This window comes from Dermacentor albipictus, chromosome 4 (genome assembly GCF_038994185.2).
Source record: "Dermacentor albipictus isolate Rhodes 1998 colony chromosome 4, USDA_Dalb.pri_finalv2, whole genome shotgun sequence".
In the NCBI taxonomy this organism is placed as follows: Eukaryota; Metazoa; Arthropoda; class Arachnida; order Ixodida; family Ixodidae; genus Dermacentor; species Dermacentor albipictus.
In genome coordinates, this window is record NC_091824.1 from 135,523,147 (window position 1) to 135,549,086 (window position 25,940).

The 25,940-nt window shown below is 50.8% G+C and overlaps 1 protein-coding gene across 3 annotated transcripts in view; it reads right to left on the bottom strand.

Annotated features, from left to right (window-relative positions):
• The window catches only part of CdGAPr (GTPase-activating protein CdGAPr), a 310,559-nt gene that overhangs the window by 93,570 nt on the left and 191,049 nt on the right, over positions 1-25,940 (bottom strand). For 2 of the 3 annotated variants that reach the window (XM_065427287.2, XM_065427285.2), the window contains one exon: positions 11,482-11,566. In XM_065427287.2, coding sequence (XP_065283359.1) covers positions 11,482-11,566 — 85 coding nt within the window. Of the gene's footprint in view, positions 1-11,481; positions 11,567-24,528; positions 24,643-25,940 lie in introns of those variants that run through there. The other variant, XM_065427286.1, reaches the window with a different exon arrangement.

Sequence of the window (25,940 nt, forward strand, 5' to 3'; positions counted from 1 at the left end):
AATTATCGGGCATCCGGAAAATCGGTCGCTGACACTGACAACTCCTCCAGCCGACGACACGGCGTCAAAGTTCACGATTCACGTCAAAGTTCAAAGGCGTCACGATTCCTTTCTGTTACTCCAGCCAGCATTACCGCGAATTTCGTTCCCTTTAAATTAAATTACAGCTAATTTTCCCTGATGGAAGAACAAATTCCCTGAGTTTTCCCCGAGTATTTCCAGACTATTCAAAATCACTTAGATTTCCCGGCTTTTCCTGTTTTCCCGGTTGGTAGGTACCCTGTATATGCTTCCCTTGGCCATGGCTTAAACAAGGAACATAAGAACGTTTAAATTATCCTTTCTCACGCCATCATTGTAAAACGACATGACGATTCTCAGTGGTGATAACAATGGCGCGTGATGACTCACGGTGATGAAGAAGACGCTTCAGTCACTATATGAACATAGTTGGCTCAATGGGGAACCAACGCTGGAGTTTCGAACTGACACACAGCGCACCCTTACGGACATCGCGCGCATTGTTCAGTCATGCAAATAGAAGAAAATGGCCAGCGGCGGTACTGTGCAAAAAGCCGTGCAAAAAAAAAAAAAAAAGAAAGCTTGAAAGTCGTGGTTACTTCTGCATGGTCAATCCACAACTAGAAAAGCCGCATTCCAGAAAAGCCCTGTCAACTAGAAAAGCCATGTCATTCTATTATTTTTCGTGAAACCTAGGAGCATGAGAGACGGCAACATTGGATGCAGGCACGTGCGATCACATGCCGCTTCAACAATTATTTCTACAGCTCCTCGGACAAAATATCCGTGTGCATCTGATTTAATTGAAAGCGAAATGGCAATTAGAATATATACAGCCGGCATTTCTTTAGGGAGCGCAAAGAGTAACATTAGTGCCAGCCGGCGTAAATGCCGCAGTGGGTTTTCAGCGGTGTGCGCCTTTGACAGTGCAAAACGAAAAGGCAGTAAATGAAATTGCTATAAATACAAAATCACAGCCAACGTAAAGGGTGAACACTTCACGTTTACTGCAGAAACAGCGTGTTGATGCTGCAACAGCACATCTCCGCGACCGGCGACACAAACGTTGGCTGTTTTGGATATATAAGCTTCTATTCCAGACATAATGATGTCCGCTATAGGGTGAAGTGACTCGTAATGTTCATTTTATTAAAAGCGACGTCTACAGTGAAACGTTTAGCACAAACGAGAGTTCCGTTACAAGTCAAGTTCAGCTGTATAAGCACGGCTATACCGATGGCGAACCGCCTCGACCATGCTCGCATTGCCGCCGGCGCCACAAATATCAGCATGTTTTCTTCTTATGCAATTAATTGCGAGGAGAACGTAAAGTGCCAACAACGGTAAGAAAACATCGCGGCTTGGGAGCATGAGTGGTTTGTTCTGAAGCGGCATCAGGCTACAGATTCAAAGTAAACCAGAACAGGCCTACACATCAACGATATCGACGGCGAACGATCAGCGGTGGCGATGCTGCCGACGACGCCAGATCGTAGCCGCGACCACTCCCCTTTGTCGATGAATGACCATGTCGCTGCACCGCAGAGAGATCCTCTGTGTGACAAGCAGATCTCGCCGTTTGATAGCAGGACCACCGTCGGCCGGCAGTCCAGGAACCCCAAATGGCATGCGGCGAGTTGCCGTGCCGCTAACGTAGAAGCGCCTTTAATTACGGCGCCGTGTACATCATAACTAGTTCCAGAGAAATTAACCTCACTATGCATGCTTACAAACGGACTCTCTATTATATCGTCTAGAACATGAATAAATGGAACAAGTGATCGCTGGAACAAATTCGGACGGTGTCTATAAATACCTTCTTCGACTCGTGAGGAAGAAGCCGTGGAGTGCGAATGCACATCGCGTCAGCTCCGCATTTTCTTATGATTCTCGGCGGAAAATCGCATTTTGTGGAGAAATCCATTGATCATCAAAAGAACAGGTGCCAAGGAGTCCAAGGACGCCATTCCCTACCAGGTGGGCCCGTTTTTCGGCCGTCAATCGGTCCTTCCTCTCGCTGCGCGTGGCGGTAGATCTACACCTAACTAGAACGCCTCGACACCTCGAACGGCTCCGCCGCAGCGGTGGCTGAGAGAGCTCGGCCTACCGACGGAGATACCCAGGCCCTGCTCCCCAATGGAAGTCGTGAGCGTGGGAGGCGATGAAATGCAACCGGAGGAGTTCGGAAAAGAATCAGGTTGGTGCGAAGTTAGAAGAGGCACAAAGAAGCGATGCAGCGGTGGTGCCGGATTGGCGGGACACGAACAGCAGGAAAGAGCCTTCGTCGGGGAAGCAAAAAATAGAAACAAATGGAAGAACGAACGCAAGGTGCGACAAATCATCAAAGCAAGTAGGCTGCCTAACCTGCCAAAAGAAGACTACAGGGTTATCGTGCGTCCACGTGGCGGACTTAAGGTATCAGACTACAAGCTGGATCGCATTTACTACTGTCTGCGCAACGCTGCCGGGGTCGGCCGAGAGACAGCGGAGGAAGACAGCATATGCATAAACAGCAAACAAAATATAGTGGTGCTCAGCACGCCTTCCGAGGACCGAGCCAGGAAATATGGGGCTATCAATAAGCTACGCCTTGGAGAACAAGAATTTGAAGCAAGTGCTTACAGAGCCGCTCCTGATAATACATCCAAGGGTCTCATCAGAGGAATATCTCAGGAGGAGAGTCCGGAGGACATAGTGACCAGTCTGGTCACGCCACGCAATCCTGGAGTCTTGCACGCCAAGAGAATGGGTAACACTGACAACGTGATCGTTTTATTTGAAGGTTTTCACGTCCCAAGATATGTGAGGTATGGAGCGATGCTTATCCAATGCTCCTTGTATAAAAAACACATCGACATATGCTATGGATGCGGAAGAACAGGGCACAGGGCTGACGTGTGCCCCAACCCTGAAGACAAGATTTGCCGGGGGTGTGGGTGCAAGAATCCACAGCAGGATCACAACTGCAACGCGGAGTGCCAACAGTGCGGCAAAGACCACCTCACGGGAGACAAGAAGTGCCAAGCAAGATACAAGATACCGTACCTGGTCAGGAGACGCCGCTGGGAGCGACGGAGGAGGGAAGAAGAGGCCGAAGAGGAAGAGTACTACTACCACAACTACAATGAAAACAGAGGGAGCAACAATAATAATCATAAGACTGTAGCGAGCAAGCAGCCCTCAACCGACAGAGAAGACACAAGCAGGAAAAACTATGGAAGACACCGCTCCGGTTCCTTCCCGAGACTGCCAGGGGAAGCCGGTCGCCAACGCTCCAGGTCCAGGTCCAGGACCAGATCGTGGACGAGATCAAGGTCGAGGTCCGGTTCGAGAACTAATCGAGGGGGAGACGGGAGCAAAGCACAGGTGAGCTGGGCAAGCGCGGTCTCCGGCACTGCTACTCAATCGCCTAAAGTTAAAGGGTCCGCCCTAGAACAGGAAATGACACAGATTACAAACATGTTAGAACAGATTACCCGAGAGAATGCGTTGCTTAAAGATGAGATCAAGCAGCTTAGGGCAGAAAACGCGAAGCTTCAGCAAGAAAAGAATGGCAACGCACCCTCCGCCAGTACGACGTCGACGCGGAGTCGGGCTCCAACGCCCGTTCCCACGCAAGCGAACGGAGAAGCACCACCACACAAAAGGAGGGCGCGAGAAACGGCTGAAGAAAAGAACGTCTTTGCAATCGGCGAGGTTATGGGAACGTTTAAAGGAATGTTCGATGGGTTACAGCAACAAATCACAAACATGTATGTAGAGATTAAACAACGATTCGATGGATTAGAGAATAGAGTATCGGCACTAGAAAGCACACCAAAGGATATTAGGCCAGCAGGCGCAGGACCGGTTAAAAGCAAGCCGTATAGCAGGCCGAATGCGGTAGAAAATAGCAAGGCCACCGGGGAAGAACAGATAAATCAACATGGCGCCGCGTAACCAATACGCGATTTGGCAATGGAACTGCCGCGGGTATCGTCGCAAGCGAGGAAACCTGCAGCAGTTCATAACAAGTAAGGAGGCGCCAGATGTCATCGCCCTGCAGGAAACCGGGGGGATCGCAAAATTATCGGGGTATAAATCGTATAGTGCTTCCGGCGAGAAGGCAACCGTCACGACGCTCATACACAGAAACCTCTCGGCTGTCGAGCACGATACCGGTGTGCGCGGCATAGACCACGTCCTGATTGAAATAATCCCCTCCCGTAAAGAAGAGGGAAGTCTATTTATTCTGAACATATATAGTCCACCCCGGCACAAGCCCAAATTCGGCCCACTCTTCCGCAAAGTGTTGAGCGTAGCGCACAAGCAGGCACTAGTCGTGGTCGGCGATTTTAACGCGCCACACGCGGCTTGGGGATACAGCATAGAGAACATTAAGGGCCGAAGCCTGTGGGCAGACGCTCAGCACGAAGGCCTAACGCTCATAACTGACCCTCAGGCACCAACCAGAATAGGAAACAGCGTAACCAACGACACGACACCAGATCTCACATTTACGAAGAATGTAGCAATTTCTAAATGGACAAACATGCAGGAAAGCTTAGGTAGTGACCACTACATCGTCGTCACAACGGTACAAGCAGGCCCAAGGAAAAAGAGGGGGAGAGAACTGAAGCTAGTAGAATGGGACTCTTTCCGCAAAATCCGACAAGATGATGCGGAAGACACTATAACGGACATAGAGAAATGGGCAGAGAAACTGCAAGAAAACATTAAACGAGCTACCAAAACTGTTCCAGAGGAGGCAGGTATAGAGGAGATGGATAGCAGATTATTGCACATGTGGGAAGCGAAAGGTAGCATGCTGAAAAGATGGAAAAAGCAAAAACATAATCGGAAATTAAGGAAGAGAATTGTGGAATTAAACAAGGAAATCGAGATATATGCAAATAGGTTAACCCAACAGAAGTGGGAAGCCACGTGCGACTTGATGGAAAGGCAGATAGGAATGTCCAAGACCTGGAACATTCTCCGATGCCTCTTGGACCCCGGAAGTACAAAAACCATACAAAGACACAATCTACAGAAGGTTATACACAGCTACAACGGCACACAAGAAGAGCTCTTCCGAGAGCTCCAAAAGATGTACGTTGGAGATGCGGATAGAGAAGTACTTCCGGATTACCTAGGTAACGAGAATCCAGATCTTGATACCCCTATTACGGAGGCAGAAGTCAGATATGAACTGACCAGGCTCAACTCGAAATCTGCACCAGGACCTGATGGGATAAGTAACAAAACACTTAGAAATCTCGACGATGTATCCATCCGAGCTCTCACGGACTACATGAATAACTGCTGGGAGCAAGGCAGTATTCCAAGTCAATGGAAATCAGCCCAAATTATTTTTATACCAAAGACTGGAAAGACACCACAACTGACTAACTTAAGGCCCATATCCCTGACATCCTGCGTCGGTAAACTCATGGAACATGTGGTTCTCACACGTCTCACGAGATACATGGATGATGGAGGACTTTACCCACATACCATGATTGGATTTCGACCAAAGTTATCGACGCAGGATATTATGCTCAAACTAAAACATCAGATCATAGATGCGGGTGAGAAAAGTCTAGACACTAAGGCCATACTAGGTCTCGATCTAACTAAGGCCTTTGACACCGTCACGCACAAGGCCATACTACAAAATCTCCAAAAACTGGATGTAGGACGTAAAACATACGCGTACATCAAAGACTTCTTGACAGATCGTACCGCAAAGATTTCAATTGGAGAATCCAAATCGGACGAACTCAAGCTAGGTAATAGGGGTACCCCGCAGGGTTCAGTCCTATCTCCCTTTCTATTCAACGTGGCAATGATTGGTCTTCCTGCGAGACTCGAAAAGATAGAAGGACTCGGACACAGCCTCTACGCGGACGACATCACCCTTTGGGTGGCGGGTGGAAGCGATGGGCATGTGGAAGAGATCCTTCAAACCGCAGTAAACACGGTAGAAGACTACATCAAAGACAAGGGACTGAGATGCTCCTCGCAAAAATCAGAACTTCTGCTCTATAGGCCCACATGCCGGGGTCGAAAAAGCATTAGGGAAAGGCCGGGCATTGTGGTCACAGTAGAAGGCACCACAATACCGATAGTGGAGAGCCTGAGAATACTGGGACTCCGCATATCCAAAAACGGCCATAACGGAGAAACCATTAGACTACTTGACAATAGTGTTCATCAAACAATCAGACTAATAAAGCGGATATCCAATAGGCACTATGGCATGAAAGAGCACAATCTCATCCGATTAATAGAAACATTCGTAATCAGTCGTATTGTATATGTGGTTCCTTACCTCAAGCTCTACGCTGCGGAGAAAGCCAAGATAGACTGCATTATTAGAAGGGCCTATAAGCAAGCCTTGGGACTTCCGGCAAATACGTCAAACGAGAAATTCTTGGCGCTCGGCGTGCACAATACATTAGACGAACTTATTGAGGCACAGAGAGTAGCGCAGTATGAAAGGCTTACGCAGAGTTTGACGGGGAGACACATCTTAGATGACATCGGAATAACCTACGAAGCACAGCACGGAGTGCGGAGAGACATCCCAAAGAAAATAAGGGAACATCTATCAATACCCCCACTCCCCAGAAACATGCACCCGGAGTTTCACCAAGATCGAAGAAACGCACGAGCGAGAGCTCTCCACAAAAGATTCCGTGATGCCAGGGACGTGGTCTATGTGGACGCGGCGGAGTACGCAAATGGACAGAGTATGTCGATAGTTGCTACGAGTCTAGAGGGTGACTGCAGAGTTAGTGGGACGGTGAAAACATGGAAGGCAGAGGTGGCGGAGGAAGCTGCCTTAGCACTGGCAATAGCCTCCACGGAAGCCAACACCGTAGTAAGCGACTGCAAGACAGCAGTCAAGAACTATGCAAAAGGAAGAATCTCGCCGGAAGCACTCAGAATTTTAAACAACTTTCGTGAAGATCGCGACATTCACATTATATGGGCACCCGCACACTCCTCCCTTCCCGGGAACGAAATAGCGCACAACCTGGCTCGAGAACTGACAGGCCGAGCAGGTGACACGCAACAAATACTGGGAACGGAGAGAGACCGGATGACCAGCTTTAACGAGATCACCAAACACTATAAATTGGGAAGGGCCCATTTCCCCCCGGCACACTCCTCGTTAAATAGACGGCAAGCGACGGCATGGCGCCTCTTACAAACAGATACATATCCGAACCCGGTGGCCTACCACCGCTACTACCCGGACCTTTACACGGATAGATGTAGATTCTGTGAAGAAAGGGCGGACCTACAACACATGGTATGGGCTTGTCCTCGTACACCCATACAGAATAAAATAATTAAAACCAGAGAGCAGTGGGAGACCGCGTTGCTCAGCTGTGCACCGGAAGACCAACGCAAGGCAATCCAGCAGGCCGAAGATGCCGCCAGGGCCCAAGGGCTCGAGGCCGTCATTTAGGTAGAGGCCTAGGTCTCAAATCTGCTGTGCACAAATAAAGTTTAATCCTCCTCCTCCTCGACTCGTGAATTGTCTTTCGCTTGAACGACGAACCGCCGTTGTCAGGCATTGTTTTCTAAAGGCGGAAAACAATTTGCTGTATGCAATACTTGCCGTTCTCAAGATATCTTGATGAAAGCACTCTTACGGCTACTCGATCCTTTTGCAACTGTATCCCAACACTATCGGCAGTACGTATACACGCTTCCTGGTGGTGGCGGCTCCTACGTGTTACGCGCAAGACATAGGGTGTTTTTTAAAATAGAAGTTTATCCTCGATGATCGTATGTAGCCTCTTCACCGTTTCTAATAGTCATACTGACAGAGCCTAAAACGAGAAACCCGCCAAACTCGCTAAGGTTACAGTTCCGTAAAAGGTTACAGCCTTGCAGAACGTAAAAGTAACGTGGTCCTTGCGGCCTCGCGTTTGTTTGGGAGTCTAAATGTTACGGCACTTTCTCACTCACGGCGCTGAGGGCCGTTTTTCACGAGCGCCGCCTGGGCACCGCTGGTTTCTCATGGGTCAGTCGGGCCGCACACTGCGTACCGCGCAGGAAAACATGGTCCCCATGAACTAAGGCACTTGCACGTCCCGAAGACAACTGCACGAGCTAGAGCACGCGATAAATGAGGCGCCTCTGAATCGCCCCTCTCGCGCTGCAAAGCAGTTACGCATAATTGGAATGGCTATATCAGGTTCGACGGAGCGGCGTACGGGGAAGCGATGGAACGTAACGACGAGATGATACTTTGTATTTCGGCTATGCTTGATTGATTCTCCCTGCCATCTCTCTCTCTCTCTCTCTCTCTCTCTCTCTCTCTCTCTCTCTCTCTCTCTCGTCGTTTCCTTCAATTTCTTCTCGTGCAACTAAGCAGTGTGCACTCGTCTCCCAGAAGACGGACCGCGAACGCGACGCCCGAAGCCCACCCGGTCATTCACCAGCGATATCTGCTGCGCTGCAAGGCTTCTGTCGGTGTCAGAATGGTCGCGAATCAGGAGACGCTGAAAAGTTAAACACGTGCGCGCGCGCGTGTGTGTGCACGCGCGCACGCAGACAGACACTTTCTAGAGCGTTGAGAAACGGGAGTTGATGTTGGAACCTGTCCAGGGGTGGGAAGCTGAGAGGCGGGGGAGCCGGAGGAGGCATGCAGCGAGCCCGGGTCACGCAGCTGCAGCCAGCCATCTGCGCAAACCAGCCGGGTGCCGTGTCTCCTCTTTGAAGCCAGAGAGAAGCGCAAACAGTGCACAGCCACCCCGCGGGTCCCGCCGGTGGCCCAGTCCCAAGATAGAAGCTCTCGCAGGAAAGATCGCCGAGCGCTGCAAGCTCGGTGCGAAGGGACCGCGCGGCCCCGGATGGAGGATGCACAGACGAGGAATGGAAGAAAGCGCAGCTGCTGGCTGTAGCAGGAATAAGCATCGTCCCCGGAACCCAGTCCTTTCGTTACAACGCGCTCTGCTTGTGATTTCTTCACCGAGGCAGAATACGATAGAGGAGGGAAAATGACCACGCGGTCAGTGGACGCTTGCAGATAAGGCTGCAGAGAGGACAATCAATGGGTCAGTAAGTATACGTTATCAATCGTCCGCCAAGTTGCTTTAAGCGAGATACAAGCCTTAGAGCGAAGTAGTAAACCAATCTTCTCAAAGACCTGTACCGAACAGATCTGCTTGCTTGGCTTTAAGTATAGTGGCCTATATAGCATCAATTTCGCGCACATAATCCTGTCCCATGAAGGGGGTACCCAACGCACGCCTCTTCGTTTCTTCTGCTTTGCCTTGAATGAGACAGTTAAGATCTTCGCGACGTACATGTGTTCGAATTTCGTTAACAAGCAATATATCTACTGCATTTTGAACGAAAGATCGAGAGCGGAAAGCGTCCCTTCGCCAATGTTAAGGCGCGTTCTCAATGTCTCCAAAGCACGGCGTCTCGGAAGACTTAAGAGCATCGCTTTTTCAAGCCTTAGAACTCGGGCAATCATCCATGGCACATCGCAAGTTAGCAGTGCTCAGTTAGCCGTTAGCAGAACGTGGCGTTCTATAGAACATCAAGTACGGCGACACACGGGTAAATCTATTAGTCACCGCGGAGCACGCAACCCGTATCGGCCGCACAATCACCTTCAAAAGTGGAACGAACTAATTGCGCAACGACGGACAGCCCGCGCAGTGGACTCCACCAGATACGAATGCCAGGTTCGTGCACAACCCAACAACGACCAAGGAAAGACAGGCACACAGAGGCCCACCGATAGTGCTCACGTTTTCTCCGGCGGGGCGGTAAAAGGAGTGCTCCGCAAATAAGGGCACCGCCAGGAGTGGCTCGCACGCGTGTTTACCGACCATCTCGGGTGCAGCCGGCGAGTATTGCCGCAAGTGCCACCAGAGCCCGTAGGCGGGCACCTGCTGCGTATTCGTGTGTATTGCGGAAAAGCCAGCTTGCCTGGACAGTGTCGTGACGCGGACGGCTGTTCAAGTGCGCGGATGGCGTTGCTCTCCCGACACTTTCGTCACGTAGTGTGACGTATATATTTCCGCGTTTCATTTTCAAATACTGCTTTGGCCCGCAACCAAAATGCGCCGGAAGCCAGCTCGACCGTCGTTCGCCGCTGCACGGTACGCGAAAACGCAGGTGGGGGAACCAGAGGCTACAACCACTTGTGGTTGTGCCACTGCTTTGTACCGCGCGTGCTCTCAGTGAAACCTTGCTGGTTTATGTCAACAAATTAAGTTGACGTGTCAGCCCAGCGTTCGACCTGTATACTCCATGCATCTTGTGTATGCGTTGCTTTCGCTGGTTTTCGTCTCAATCGACCAGAGGTAGAGACTGCAAGATGCTCGGTAAATACGGGGTGAAGATGGATATGATGACCAAGGCGCTATCCGACTCTTTCGACGCGCGTAGGCGGCCTTCCCCTGACCAAACACTGGGTCGACGGCAGCACGAGCCAAAAGGAAACACCACAAACGGACGATGAGGGAAAAAACGAGGGGAAGATTAGGGGTAAGAGAGTTCAGGAAAAACAACGAGCCAGAAGCCAACGGGTAGGGCTTACGTCGTTTGTGCGGTGTGCGGGAAAGCGAGACGACAGCGCAACGCTCGCTGGAGCCGCCGGAGTGCTAATCGCCGCGACGTCGCTAGTCCGCTGCCGGTGCCCGCGAGCCATTCACAGTCCGGGCAGCGCCGAACGAAGGAGAAAGCGAAGAACGAGAGGCAAGGCGGGCGACAGGCGGCCAGGCGCCGCCACAAAAGACTCGCGCGCCGTGTCTCATCACGCCGCGGCCCGGTGGGTTTCGCGAGCGTCGCCGCCGACAACAATACGCGGCCCCAACGGCCCCGAAGCGCACATATAACGAGAGACGACGCCGTCCGCGGCGATAGCATCGGCGCTAGGTCGTGACGGCGCGAGCGAGGTGGTGGTGGCGGCAGCAGCCAGCCAGCCAGGCCAGCCAGCGGGAGCACCGAGCAAATAGTAGCAGCGCGTATATGCGCAGGCTCTCCTCCCCCCCGCAACGACGAGGAGAAGGAGAGATAAGCATCGGCGACGGCTACCGAGAGCCGCGAGGCTGACGACCGCCACCTCACCACTTTCTGGCAGCCCGACTCTCCGCGCCTGGGCTACTGACCCCTCCGGCAGGGCCGCAGACACGGGGCGCCGAGCTCCTGTAGCGCACTGACGATGAGTGGCTTGCGATGACACGAAGCTTGCCCACTACTGAGATTACAACAGTCACTACGAAACATCAGGCCCCGTGTGATTTTATACGTGCTTGCATAACACAAATGAGATTTCGCGATAATTACGCGGGACAACGTCGACTGTGTCTAGAAATTTTTTTTTTTTCGACTGGTTTAGGCTTGCTCGCGCTCGGCATGGCGTCGTAAGTGGGTGACGCGATTTCTCTAGATAAACTTTATGCAAAAGGCAAGACCGTCGGTGCGTTAAAGAAAGATCCAACTCACCTGGACTGTCCCCAGGTCCATCATGTCGTAGTGAAAGTGGGCGCATTCTCCCAGCTTGGGGAACCGCGTCCCGGTCTCGGCGTTCCTGAAGGAGAGAACAGCCACACGTTTACGTACGAACAATTGCAACCAAACCCGAGACACAACAAGAGGCGGCTTGTTCGCCTCGCATCGGTCATGGATATATTCCAATTCTTAACAGCAGCGAAGACAGTCTACTTTGACTATAATGTCTATGATAGAGTTAAGGCATTCTGGTATCACCTTGTACCATTATAGGCACTACATACTATTACCAACTCGGCTAGCCCCTTTACCGTGTGTTCATATAAACGCCTTGTGGGATGTGATGTCAATGTGTAGCCATTTGCACAAATGCCAATGGATCTTCGCATGAGTTGTAACCCTTCGCGTACAAACACGAGACATTGACGTCGCTTGGATGAGTGATGAAGTAATTGTACTGTGATTATATACCTAACTAACTTTAGTTAATTAGTTCTTTATGACGCGAAAGCAACTGACCCTATGATGTGCCAACCACAAAGTAAGAATTTGCAGTTAGAAGAGCTTTGAAGCAACAAAAACCATTATCTAGAAGTTTAATTAAAAAAGAAACCGTTGCCTCTACAAACTTAAAAACATCGTACAGAAACACGAGAGCGTTTTCTGACAAGGTCACGGAGTGATGAAAGTGATGAAAGTTGTGTTAGTGCTTTGTCAAAACCACGAAAGTATTTCCGTACTTCCTCATCCGATTAAGTGCTCGTAGTGTGAACTGTCCCGTGTTACTCCGTGGCGTGGCAGCATACACGCAATGTGTGCATTATAAGTTACGAGAAGTTCGCTCGTGCTGCGAAGCGCGTTTGTGCGCTCCCTGGCAGCGCTATTTCTGTGCTCTCATCTAAACGTACTAAAGTAACAAACTATACTAAACACAAACGATAAGCATAAACGCATCAGTACTGCAAGCTGTTAGAAATGGAATTCCATATTCTGGACAGATATTGTCCGCTTTCTCTCACTTTCTCTTTTTAACACATGCGCACAGGACACGCATATAACAATGGACATTCTGGCAGAAAAAAAAAAAAAAAGCGAACCATTGCAGCGACCTTGCAATGGTCTGCTTCCGGCGACCGATTGTGTATAGGACGGAAACATTTGTTCTTCGGCGGCTCCAGAGCAGCATATTATATTACATGGCACCGCTTTCACGTCTGACAGCAGTGGATGGGGCAGACTAGCACCGTCCTTGGCAAAGATATCATGCTTTCGGAGAGAAATGACAGAAAAGCGGCAAAAACGAAATCCAGCGGTCCCCTGCACGATTAATTTTAGCGAGGTAAAAATGGGCTCGTGCCTGTGGCCGCTGGATTTCGTATAGGTAAATTTACCGACGGGTGTAACGGTTCGTGCAACCGACAGCGCTTTTGTCGACAGGTACGAGAAGGTTTCCTTTTAAAGCGAATATTTCTTTGCGAATCTTCCCGGACTTCGGTAACCGTGGCTGCTGCTGTCTCGCCCAGTAGCTCACACACAGGATAGCACTCATACAACGAACCGGTCTCATCTGTACGACCCGCATACAGAGCCGGAGGTGGCCGGCTCCGTTCTGTGCGGAATTACATAAGCAAACAACAAACGATACCTAAATATCCTCACCGTAACAAATACAAGCCTTCAAGTGCATAATTCGCCTATTAAAGCTGTGCTTTCTGCCCATTTATATGTCTTTGACGAGTCTGGTAGGTTGGCTTCTTGCCGAATAAGGTGGCCCGATGGTGAAGCTACTGCAATAGTAAGCTGGGCCGATTCCGTAGACACTGCCGCCGTGTAATCCGCGGTCGCGGAACTCACGTGGGGGCTTTCCGCGTTCTTCGGATTTGGCGCGTACAGGCACGTAATCGCTATACGTGCCTGTACGCATACCGGCTGTACCTGCCTATAAGTGGTGAAAACGCGTTTCCACCACTTAACTAGGCGCTTCGCGAAAGCTTCACCTCACACAGATGCCAGAATGTACGCTGAATCTGCATAATATTTATGTACCCTATATATAGTCACTCTAGAAGTGGTCGCACGGAGACTTACTGTCACATTCGATGCTTCCTGCAAGCGGGCTTATGCAGGAAACGGGCGTCTTGACCGATGGGCGCCCAGCAGGTGGCGCCGGCATGCAAGCACGTATAGGCTCAACAATTACACCGTTTCTCAAGAGAAGCCGGAACGGCTCAATCTGACTCTCATTCCACGAAGGAGCGACAACAGCGCAAGGAGGAAATGGGCTTCTCCTAGCTGTCTCAATCGAGCGGGGCTTGTATGCAGCACCGTCCACGACCACGCCTTAGGAATAAGACAAGCGCGCGGGAAGGGGGAGGCAAACGGCCGGGAGATGCAAAGTGCGCAACTTTCAATCTCCATTGCTTTCTCGTAAACGCTTCGCGCAGCGAGTGGCGACAACGCAGTCTATAAAAAGAGTGCAGCCGGGTGCGAAACATGAGCGACGGCCGCTGCACCAGCGGGCCAGGAGCACCCGCACGAGAAAACGTAGCCGCACGAACGCTCCAGCGCGACTGCTGCGACCGTGATGTGTGTAGAGCGAGAGAGCAATGAACTGCGACTGCGGCAGCAGCTTGGCGAGCAGCAGCTGAGGCGGAGCACGGCAGCTTGATATCGAGCCAGCATTTGCGGCTAAGCGGTAGAGGACGAACTCGAGTGGAGGACGGGCGGAGGGAAAGGGGGCGGCTGTGGAAAGGGCGACCCACTTGCGCCTCGACGACAGCCACTTGCGGGCCCGAGTGAGTGCTCGAACCCAGGGTTCGGCTCGACGAAAGGCCACCGCAGGCGAGCCAGCTGGCTTAGACGTATAGATATCGTCGCATCTGCGGTTAGAGCGCTCCGTTTGACCGATGCGACGAAGGTAAAAGGAAACGACGCTTTTGTGGTCGCCGCACACGAACAGTTTCTCACGTTTGTGCCTATAGTGACTGAAAATTACCACCGGACGTGTCTGTACAACTATTTTCATGCATACGACTCGATTGTCATACAAGCTTACAGTCATTACGTGTTGTTCCATACAGAAAAATGCGGCATGAACAGCCCAAGATGACGGTACGCCAGTGCTTCCGTAAATGAGTGTATAAGGTACTACCTCCACCAAATGAACTAGAAGAAAGGGGGTTAACCGAGGGGCCCGATTTTTATTAATCATATCATCAGAAGCCAACAAAGACGCCAAGGACAACATAGGGGAAATTACTTGTGCTTACTAAGTGAATTAAAGAAATTATAAATTTATGGCAAGTGGATGAAAAACAACTTGCCGCAGGTGGGGAACGATCTCGTGTCTTCGCATTACGCGTGCGAGGCAAAACAACTTGCCGCGCAGGTGGGCAACGATCCCACGTATTCGCATTACGCGTGCGATGCTCGCATCGCACACGTAATGCGAAGACGTGGGATCGTTCTCCACCTGCGCGGCAAGTTGTTTTTTCATCCACTTTGATTGCCATTAATTTACATTTCTTTAATTCAATCAGTAAGTACAAGTAATTTCCCCTATGTCGTCCTTGGCGTCTTTCTTTGTTGGCTTCTGATGACACCTCTACCAAAGCGTTACTTAAATAAAATATAAACTGCGACTATTTACAGAATGTATTTACAAGTACAAGGACGAGGCTCTGAACAAAATGGTACACAGTTCGCACAATGAAAGACACTTGCTAAGTTTAGCAAGTTGGTATATTACTTAAAGACAAGCGTGCAAGCACATGCACAATTAAGGCGCTTGTGTTGTCCTTTCCGTTCCTACTGGTGTCCGTGATTGCACGCCTGTTTTTCAATAACTGAACGACGCTGTCAACATAATCAATGCGGCCGGGTTAAAAGCGACTCTCCTAGCTCAGAAGCACCAGGCGCGCTACAGGACGAGTCTTAGATAAGCCTTAGGAATGTGAACCCAAGTGCCTCCAGAGGCTGCTATCTCCGAAACTTAATCCGAACGTTAGACCAGCCGATAACCAAAGCATCAACCGAGACAAGCACCTGCCGAGACTTTAGCTGTATACACAGACGAGAAGCTTGCGGTGATACAGTAAGCATCGTTCGGTTCATCACGTCCTCTGCAAAATGCACCCCCTGCACTCCGTGTCTCGCATCCCTGTAGAGGCAGCTACGACTCGTTTTCTCTCCAGTCAGCTATACCGCCAAACCTATTACGTACACGAGGCCTCGCTCGCGCCGAGAAGCCAGTCAGCCATTACGCTGCGCCGTTAGCTTCGACGAGCGCGCAGGTACGCCTAGGCTTCCGCATATATACTTAATCACACCGAGGGCGGCCCCTCCACAGTTCGATAGCCATAAGGCACTCGTCAGTGCGCGTGCTTCGATCACTGGCGGTGATGTAAAGAAACGGCCCAGAGACTGCCGTCCCGAATCGCATTTCGTAAATGCGTTTTCGACTTCGTGACTGGCGAGCATCGTTTACGGCAGTTGCATGCCTGCTTCAAGGCGATCTTGGAGGCGCTCGCTTAGGAAGCCGCTTGCCCTGCTCTCGCGGCTGTACATATGCGGCCATTTAAATATGTGACGACGCGGGAGGGGGGGGGGGGGGGGATATACGCGTACCCATGCAGTGCATAGTACATGATAATCGTTTTAACTCTCAAGGCCCCACGGCGGGTTTCAAAAAGAGGGTCGGTGCTTCGGAAGACGGCAGACTCTATGTTTCTGAAACTGTTGCAATGCGTCGTCGGGATAGATATGCGGGGGAAGGGGGAGGGGGGGGGGCGGAACGACTCTTGAGTGGTTCCACCAAAAAATAAACCACCAAAAGCAGTATAGAGGCTAAATGAACGCACGTCCGATGGAGTCGGCAGCCTCGTCACGATCACATTTGTCTTGAACAAATGGGATCTTTTCAAGCCGCAAAATCGGCCTCTTTTAGATATAGGTCATAGAAGCAATGTCCCTTCGCAGTACGTACAAGAGTGCCGACGATTTTAGATAAAATCCTGCACGGCCCACGAAATGACCTTTCGAAGTACACTGACGCATTGACAGGCAGCAAATAGGCATGTAAATAAATAAGCGAAGTGGAGAACCGCTAAATATTATGTACTAAATATGTGCCTAAAAGAAAAGTACATAATGTAGTACTTGTGATTCATTTGACCTAACTGTGGTTCTTCGAATAGAGTCTGTATAGTGAATGCGTTATGGCTGCTAACTTTGTAACGCTCAGATCAAGAGATTTTGACTTTTATCACTGTCGTAATAAACGGGCGCCGCGGACTCGACTATAAATACTTACCGGATCATGGCAATGAGATTACGAGTGACAATGTGAACAGGCATTTGACCCCGTGAGAGCTACCTGCCTAAATGATAGTTCCTTGGCATAAGTTATGCCGCGGTCACCCTAAAAACCAGTTACGTTTTTGACAAGCCAGGATTCTCGGGCTTTTAGTTTTTGTCACGATTATAGTGCTGCAAGTCTGCTTGCTGAGCGCGTTGAATCCCCTTCACTTCAACTTTCGTATATTATATGACATCTCCGTTTGCCTCTGTCTGCACACTGATGCTGTACCCTGGTGGTTCTCTATATGTATGTTTCACAAGGTCGGGGTGTTCGCATCCCCTTTCCGCAGAGCTAGCCGCCACTCTACAATATAAACAGAGTGTCTCAGCTGACACTGTGCAAAGCCTGAAAAAGAAGAGAAAAAAAAATCTACAGAGCGTTACGAGAATGCAACTAGCATAGTTATATGTTCACTATCTTCTTGAGCAACTGAAAATATTTTCGTTATGAGCACAGATAATCAATTAACAATAATTAACAAACTCTTGAAGCATACAAAAGCGACATCTGGAATAGAGAAACTAGAGCCTATGGAAAAATATCCAAATGTGTTTTTCGGCGGTGATAGTCGCTGTGGTTTTAATTCTTTCCAGGCTGCAAATAAGGCGTGCGAGATCTGCAAAAAAAAAAAAAGTACCACGCGACTCGGCACATGCATTGTACCAACGAATGGTCTATGCTACACGTAGACTTACTGCATGAAGATACGTTAAGCAATAGAGATTTAGCAAATACAATGGTCTTGTCTTTCACTTTTCCCCAGATAGCTTGCCTGTTGAAGCAACGAAGGAAACGGAGCCACTAGATGTGCGATAAGCTATGCACGGTAATTCTTGACGCTCAGTCAAAGTTCTTGCTGTTGACAGACAGCGTAAAGGGCGAGAGTAGGACGCCTCAATGCGCGCGGTCTCCGCCCACCGAGAGTTTTGGCGGCGGATGATGATACATCGAAGACGACGGTGCTGCCATCGCGTGTCACTTTTGCTAGCGGCCTATTTATGCCTTCGGTCTGCGTGCAGCATCGATCATTCGTTCGCAGCATGTTTGACGGCACTAATGTCAATGCGCGCAAGCGCCTAGTCACGTGGTATACATTTTTCAAATTTCGCCCGTTTTCTTTTCAGCCCGAACAAACTCGAGCAACAGTAGCTGTCATAACCGACAAAAACTATTTGGATAGTTCTCAACAGGCTCTGTACAACTCCTCCACTGAAGACGTTGCGTTTGAAGCAACACTTTAAAATTTGGTCAAATAATTACTATTAATGAATGCTCCCGTCCAGATTCAGCCACACGCTCAAGCGGCAAACACGGGGAACGTTTCACTAATGTTCCTGGCGCTGCGACATCCGGCCGCAATGAATTCCAATTAGGCTGTTAAAATTATGGGGTTTTACGTGCCAAAACCACTTTCTGATTATGAGGCACGCCGTAGTGGAGGACTCCGGAAATTTCGACCACCTGGGGTTCTTTAACGTGCACCTAAATCTAAGTACACACGGGTGTTTTCGCATTCCGCCTCCATCGAAATGCGGCCGCAGTGGCCGGGATTCGATCCCGCGACCTCGTGATCAGCAGCCCGACACCATAGCCACTGAGCAACCACGGCGGGTGCCCAATTAGGCTGTTACCATGGATGAAATGTGTAACCACGGCTGCAACATTCAACCACGGCTACAACATTCTGGCCGGGCTTAGAGCGCTGTGTCCAGTACGCAGTGCAAAATCAGCGCGCCGACGCTCCGCCCGTGGACCGACGCCACATCCAAAATACGCCGAAAACAGGGTTCCGTGCGTTATATCTGAAATGATTACTTCCTTGTTTATATATGCTTTTCAAGCACGGTGGGCGGGCAGCAGCAGTGAGTGCACCTGTCCGCTTTTCAAACTGTCTTGTACGGCGGCGAGCACGCTGCAGCTCACGTGTGGTGGTCTTCAACCTCTCTCTACTTCTTATTCCTCTTCTTTTTACACTTAGGTATATGTCACGCCGTTATTGATCTAATGAAAACAGAATGCTATAGGTTTAAACGGCATGCTACCAATGAAACAAAATTCGACTGGTAGTAAACGACAACTACAGAAGAGAACGTCGCTGGGCTATAGCTGGCACACTGACCAGCGGGAGCGCTCACAAAAAGAGACAGGGAAGACGGCGCAGACAAAGCACTGTCTTCTCTTTCGTGACTGTTGCTTCCATTTCGTGCGACTAAGGGAGAGTCGCAACGGCATCGCATAAGGCGAGCGAGAAAGCAAAACAGAGGAGGCCCCTTTCGCATGCTCGCCGCCCATTACCGTTGCACGCAGGCGCGTCGTATAATTCAGAAGCGGCTCGAGATGCCGGCGGCACCGTTAAGTCAAAGGCACCGTTCAGCTGCGCGTTTTACGATCGAAGGGGAAAAGAGGCACGCCTCCGAAATACCAGCGCGAGCCACCGACTTTCACGGCAAACTGGCTCTGCGCGAGACGTCGGGCTTCTCTTGAGCGACGTGTACCCGCTGAGCATCTGCATGCAGCCTGCCCGATGGTTCGTAACGAGCGCGGGGCCCCTTTGCGCGAACCGACCTCGCGAAGACGAGACGCTAAAATTGGAAAAGAAAGCATCCACAAAGACGATGCCTCTCAAGCCACCGATCGTATATACCCAGCAGCACGAAGGGCGCTGCTTAACTTTAACCGTCCGCGTTCAGTGGGGGACAGCGACGCATGCTTTTATGGCGGCGGTTAAAGAGGGACTGTGCTCGGAGAGATGCGCTCCGATTTCGCGTACGCTTTCCCCTGCGCCGATGTCCGGCTATAGCGCAGGCTTTTCAGGTTAACGCTGCCCAAAGGCGAGCGATTAAACCGTGCTTCCTGGATGTAGCGGAGCTAAGGGAGGGACCGCAACGTCTAGCTCTGCGCTTCCTCAAAGTTCGTCGGTACGTGCCCCAACTTCAGGCTGCGGAAGTCATCCGCAACGACCAGAAAGCGCTCGGGGTACAAAAAGTATAACGGAAAATTATAAAAAAGCGTCTCGAGTGCAGCAGGCGCAAAGCCGTTCGTATCCAGTTGCCAAATTCCTTGGCTCGACTGCTCACTGCTGTGAGCGCCGTAATAAATGACCTATAACTAGCAATCGCTCTTCTTCTATCTCCATTATCTTCGAGTGACCCTCTCAAATTGGGGTGCCAAGGAGACGAGAGCATTTGATATCGCGTCTTCAGCATACGTGGCAATTAGGCAGCGCTATGCTCGTACAGTAGACACAACTACCACCAAAACAAAAACAAGCCACATCGTTGTCAAAGCCCTTGTCAATAAGTGAGAAATAACAAACTACGCGAATCTGGTGGAATGCTTTCCAGGTCCAAACAAGGCGATAGAAGCGTGTACATATGTAGACGAGACAGAAAAGAGACGCCGAGTCAAAGACACTGTCATGTCTCGTTTAACCAATCTCCAGCGACCGCATACAGATATAGTGAATGTCCCCTCGAACATGATGAAGAGGCGCAAGGTGTCCAACAGACCCGCATGTCCACGCGCGCACCAGTGACCACCGCGAAGATGATCGGCGACAGCAAACAAGCGCTCAAGAAATCGCCGACCGCTCGCCGCGCACAGGACACACGCGCATGCCGCATACCAGACGGACAATGAGAGGAAGCCCGAGGCCGTCAGCTGTGACCTCATCAGCAATGGCCCGACGAGCACCCGCTACATTTGCCGCCACGGAGGTGCCATCGAGCGTCCTATCACACAAGGCGGTCCGTTGAGCTCCCAAAGGTGCTCTCAACGGTCGGCTGGTTATGACGTGACAGCTGATGGCCGTACGGCGGCCCTCCTTTCCCCGGCATGCCGCCGATGGCAGCACGACCCGTTGCTCGCCTCTTCCCTCAATATACATCTCTCTCACCCACACGCGCACACGCACCCTCTCTCTCTTATACATTCGTTATAACAACGGAATAGTGTCTCTGCCTGCGCCCGCAACGTATAACCGGCTGCAAGCACATATAGCAGCACGCACACGCACACACGCATGACAGAAGTAAGTGGAAGCGCACGCCGTGCCTCTCATGCGCATCACGACGACGGGCGTACATATAATCCCGAGGGCGGCCAAGTTCTGTCGCTCCGCGCGCCGAACGACGCGTGCGACCAGCGGCAGTCTTTCGCTGGCGGGCGCCGCGTTGCGGACCAGGAAGCGGCGGCGGCAGGCGTCGCAATATGCTGGTGTCGTGGCCGTGCGCAAGGGTGCTTCGCGGTGGCCACGACCCGATTTACGGTGCTCGGTTATTATTAGCGGTCGCATGCTCGAGCCTCGGGAGAGGTGGCGATGTTCGCGAGCGCGCGTGCTACGGGTCACTTCTGTGTTCTTCCGCAATCATCGACGATGACTGCTCGCAGGATGCGACCCACGGTGCACCTGTTCGTGCCCCCGATTCTACTTTACGAAGGAAGATAGCGACGATTCCCTGCACACAAAGACGTCGAGAGAGATTAGTGGGGTTCCCCTAATGGCATTGCAGCCGTGGTCCTCGACGAGGATTACGGAAGTGAAACTGCGAGTACGAGAACTGCGAAGTATCTTTAGCCATAAGCACAGAACGCAACCTGATTCAGTGTGTCCGGCTTCTATGCGTATCGTGAGAACATTCAATGCTTCGGGACAGCGTGTGAAAACTGGCGACGTGAAGAAACTCTGACATACGTGGTTCAAATAAATGTTGAAACACGTAAATTATCAGATAAAACATAACAAAAGTAATAAGTGGTAGTCAGAATTGCAGACAGCTATTCCAAACCCGTCACAGTAATGAAAACTTGCGCTACGCAACATTTATAGAAGGGCATATCATTTTAAGTACACAGTTTTGCATTGGCACAAGGCTCTTTCAGGGCATTCAATCGGTTAATCCCAGCGTGTTACTGTTGCCGCAGAGCGTGATGACGCGGCGCCATTTCCGCACATGATCAGTCCGTCACCACTTAACGCCGCGCGTGGCGGAACGCGTTGTGAAACTTAAATGGAATGCAAAAGTTGCAGTTCGTTCCTCTCCATGTGAACCTTTCGGTGTCAAAACCGTGCCTGCTAAAGAACGAACTCAAAACACTCAGTCGACTGATCAAAGAAGCGATATCCATCACGGAGCCCCAACAACGCCAATATACTAATGCAGTGACAGCTAAAGCAAGGACTTTTAGCGAGTTTCAGCAGTGCCACACTTTCAAGCTATCCGCACGGTTATCCTCTAATCACGTGCCTTGTACCAGTTCAGGTATACCACATGGAAATATTTGCTTTCTGTTATCGGGGAACGCCTAAGTGCCTCGCATGATGCTATGTGGGACGTGTTCGGGGCACGAGCAGAGAATACACACAAGAACAACTGAAACAACTGCCTACATAGGGCTCATGCCAATATGTGTATGCCAAGTGAAGCGTTCACAGGGTCGTTTCATGGCACCAACATACACAGCAGCTTCCTTCTCCGCGTGCTTAACTTCTGCAGCGGAACAACTGAGGAGCACGCAGGTATGCAAGGTTCAAGCTACAGGGTTCAAGCTGCATGGCGCACGGCAATGCGCATTAGTCTGGTGGTGGTGGTGATAAACTTTATTGAAAGGGCGAAGGGTAAAGGGAGACGTGGCTGAGGGATAGGGCTCAAGTAAGGCCCTGGGCCTGCTTGGCCTTCTCCGCCCAGTCCACCAGTTCAAGCTGTCGGTCGACGTCCCCGGAACTGAGCCAGGCTGTCCAGTCAGTCTCGCTGCTGACGGGGGGATGAGAGAACGGGAGCGAGGTGTCTGGCAGTCAGCCATATAGTATAACCGCGTCCTCAAATGTATACACTTCATATATCCTCCGCCAATTGAGAGCGCGGGGTCATCTCTGCGGCTGCCCGCAAATATCACCCGCGGCCACGACGCCAGTCGCTTCCGTCTTATCCGGCGCGGCCCCGATATGCTCGACAAGTTCCGGAAGGCCCAACGCGCGGCCACCATGCCTCCTTCCTGGCGACTGGCGCGGTTCGGGGATAAAGCGTGCGAGTGCCCGCCCGCCCGTGCGGTCGAGGCTGAGCGCGCCACGCGCAATTGGTTGAGTTCGGCAAAGTATAGCAATGGTGACGCCGAAACGGTCCAGCGCGTAGTACTTGCGCTGTACGCGCCGAATACGACAAACGCAACAAAAACGAGCAGCAGCGGAAGCCGCTGCCTCAGCAGGCGCAACCGGGCGAAACTGCGCGCTCTCTGCAAGACACAGGCATCACCTTCGACCGCACGAAAGGGGTCGCATTAAGGAGGGGGGTTACATTCGCAGCAGCGAACGCCGGGTCTGACTCTCCGGTGTCGTATATCCGGCAGACACGCAACAGCCTCGTCTTCCAAGGTGCGCGGCCGGCGTGAATACCCCCGCGGCGCTTCCACGCTACAAAAGCGCAACTGCGGGAGAGCGCGGCTACGCCACTGACGGCAGCAGCTGTCCGGCGTCGGTTTCAAAGCGTCGCCGCAGGCAGCCGCGAGCGCACGCACCGTTGGCCTCGATTGCTGGCACGTCAACGGATGACACAGGCGCCGGAACAAAGATGCCCTCGGCGCGCGTGATGACCCTCTCTCTTTTCTCTCCTCCACGCACCTCTCGTGACGCCTCCTCGTCTAACAACTGTTGGGCTTCTCCGCCACGCACGCTTGCTCTGCAGGAAAAGTGAGCTTGGACAAGGAGGTGAGCGCCGGCCATCCTCCTGCTTTCGCTTTTCCCTACGCTCTCGAAGAGCACCGATGCGTTCATCGTGCGTGGCGTGTCTCTTCGCGAGCTAATGCGACAGAAATGATGACGGGTCCTTTACGCACAAAAAGAGGACAGCGACACACCACCCAAAGCCCACGATACTACACTCTTAGACAAAGGTACACCCTTTGAGGTGTATATTTGCACGCAACGATAATCGTCATCTGTCTTGCTTGCGTTACCTCTCTTGAAAACGCTGCGCTCGCTACTTTCCTGCCGAGAATGCTGTCATGCTGATAACGCGCATGCCGTTCGTGACTTGAAAGTACCAGGCTCGCAGCGTTAAGGAAAGGAAATGCGGACAAGACAGATGACGATTATCGTTGTGTGGCAAGATACGACGCAAAGGGTGTAATTTTGATTCAGAGTGTACCATGAATAGCACGACGGCAGCGGGAACGGTAACAGCGGTTGCGTTCATTTTCGAGCGGCGCCTACAAGACACCGTTAGCGCCAACTATCTTCGCTCCCTTTTTTTTTTTATTCATAACATCAGACTGCCTCCCATAGTCTGACATGACATGGAAAAGTAAGCATGACGATAAAAACATATTTTCCTGAAATGTACAGCACCGTCCGTTCTCGAAGGGAAAGCACGGCTGGAAATAATGTCAATATAACTGAAACACTTCTACTTGATCGAGAGAAGAAAAACATAGCTGACAGTAAACATCAACCTGACACCTATGAATGAAAATTATTCTCCATAAATCCGTGCAATTATTCATCGGTAATTGGCAGCCAGCCATATGCAAAACTAGTGTTCCGTTAAACAGTGGATCGACTTGTACACGTGTTCTTACGAACTCCTTCGGTTACCTGTCACGTACGACGTCCTGAGCTCGGCAATAACAGAGACGACGCGAAACGTCGCCGACACAAGAATTGTGGGACGCCCTCGAAGGGAACTTACGTCGAGGGCTCGTCGAAAATATCTTCGGCCGAATCGGCATGCGTCAAGCAGTCCGCGCTGAAGCAACGCCGCACGATCTTAGGAAGCTCCATTGCTGCGGATGAGACGCCGACGGTCGACGTGTCGACAACCGCAAACACACACATGCACATACAAGGGAAATCGATCGCGTTGTGAAAGATCCGCCGTCGCTGACCTCTGTGCTGATGCTGATGCTGTGCTGGCAATGATGCTGAGGTGGCAGCGCGATCCCCGCAAGCTGGCAGAACTGACGTTGTATTCGTACACTAGAGAAATGACGCAACATGATGATGATGATTATAATGATGATGATGATGATGATGATGATGATGTCCCTATACTATGGTTCACACCCACACTCGGGGATAGGCCAAGAAATGGGCACCTGCACTTTTGCATAATATTTCAAGAAACTACAAGTAATGTGCAATTGTGCGATCAGAGCAGGGAGATTAACAATTTTCCTAAACAGAACAATTTATTATGGCACTGCTAGGATTTAACACAGAAATATCATTAAGATAATTTGATTGAATGAAACCACAAACGGCACCAAAGACGTCCCTGTGGCTAAAACCGAGCACTGAGGCACCGAAATTTTGGACTTTTACAGCGTGATCGCTTCTTCATCTTCTTGATAACAATACATTGCAGCACATAACCGCTGGTGAAGAACGGCCGAGGATTCAGGTGTAGATATTGAACACAAACATGAGGGCATATCTATATAAAGTGGGGAGTACTTAAGCCCCATGGCAGAAGATGACGTTAATTTCCTTACAGCCTGGATTAAAAGAGACAGCCAATAACATCGAGAAAAACACATTTCGAAAATTGCCCCCAAACCGACGCACAAATTAAAGTAATATTAGCTAAAGAAATGTGTAGGCCTCCTCGCTTTTCTTTTTTCTTCTCTGAGTGACGGCCGGTCAACGTGTCGACATTCTCGCCTTGACGTCTGTCTATCTACAATATTTGGCATAATCTCTTAAGCAACCATAAGGCTGAGATTGACCACTTTGTTCCTTTGTTTAACACGTAACACATGTTCTCATTTATTTTTGCATGTAGTTAAACGCGACAGCCATTTAATATTTAAGACTAAACTATCGCCAGGCGTGCACCGCGAGTGATGCTGTCCAGAAATCTGTCGATTCCGCGCGCAGCCAACTAACTGCTTCAGATGGCAAAGACAAAGTATACAGGTCAAAAGTGCGCGTTTCCTCGTTGCAAAGCGTCAACGAATTCACACCGCTCGACGTCGACATGACGCTCCTCAATCAAACGAGATGGGACGTGAGATGCTTGCGCGAAGAACCCGCACGGGCGCGACCCAACCGCGACTCGCCGTGGGAGAGTAACGCGAGCGAGACAACGAAGGAATCCGCGAG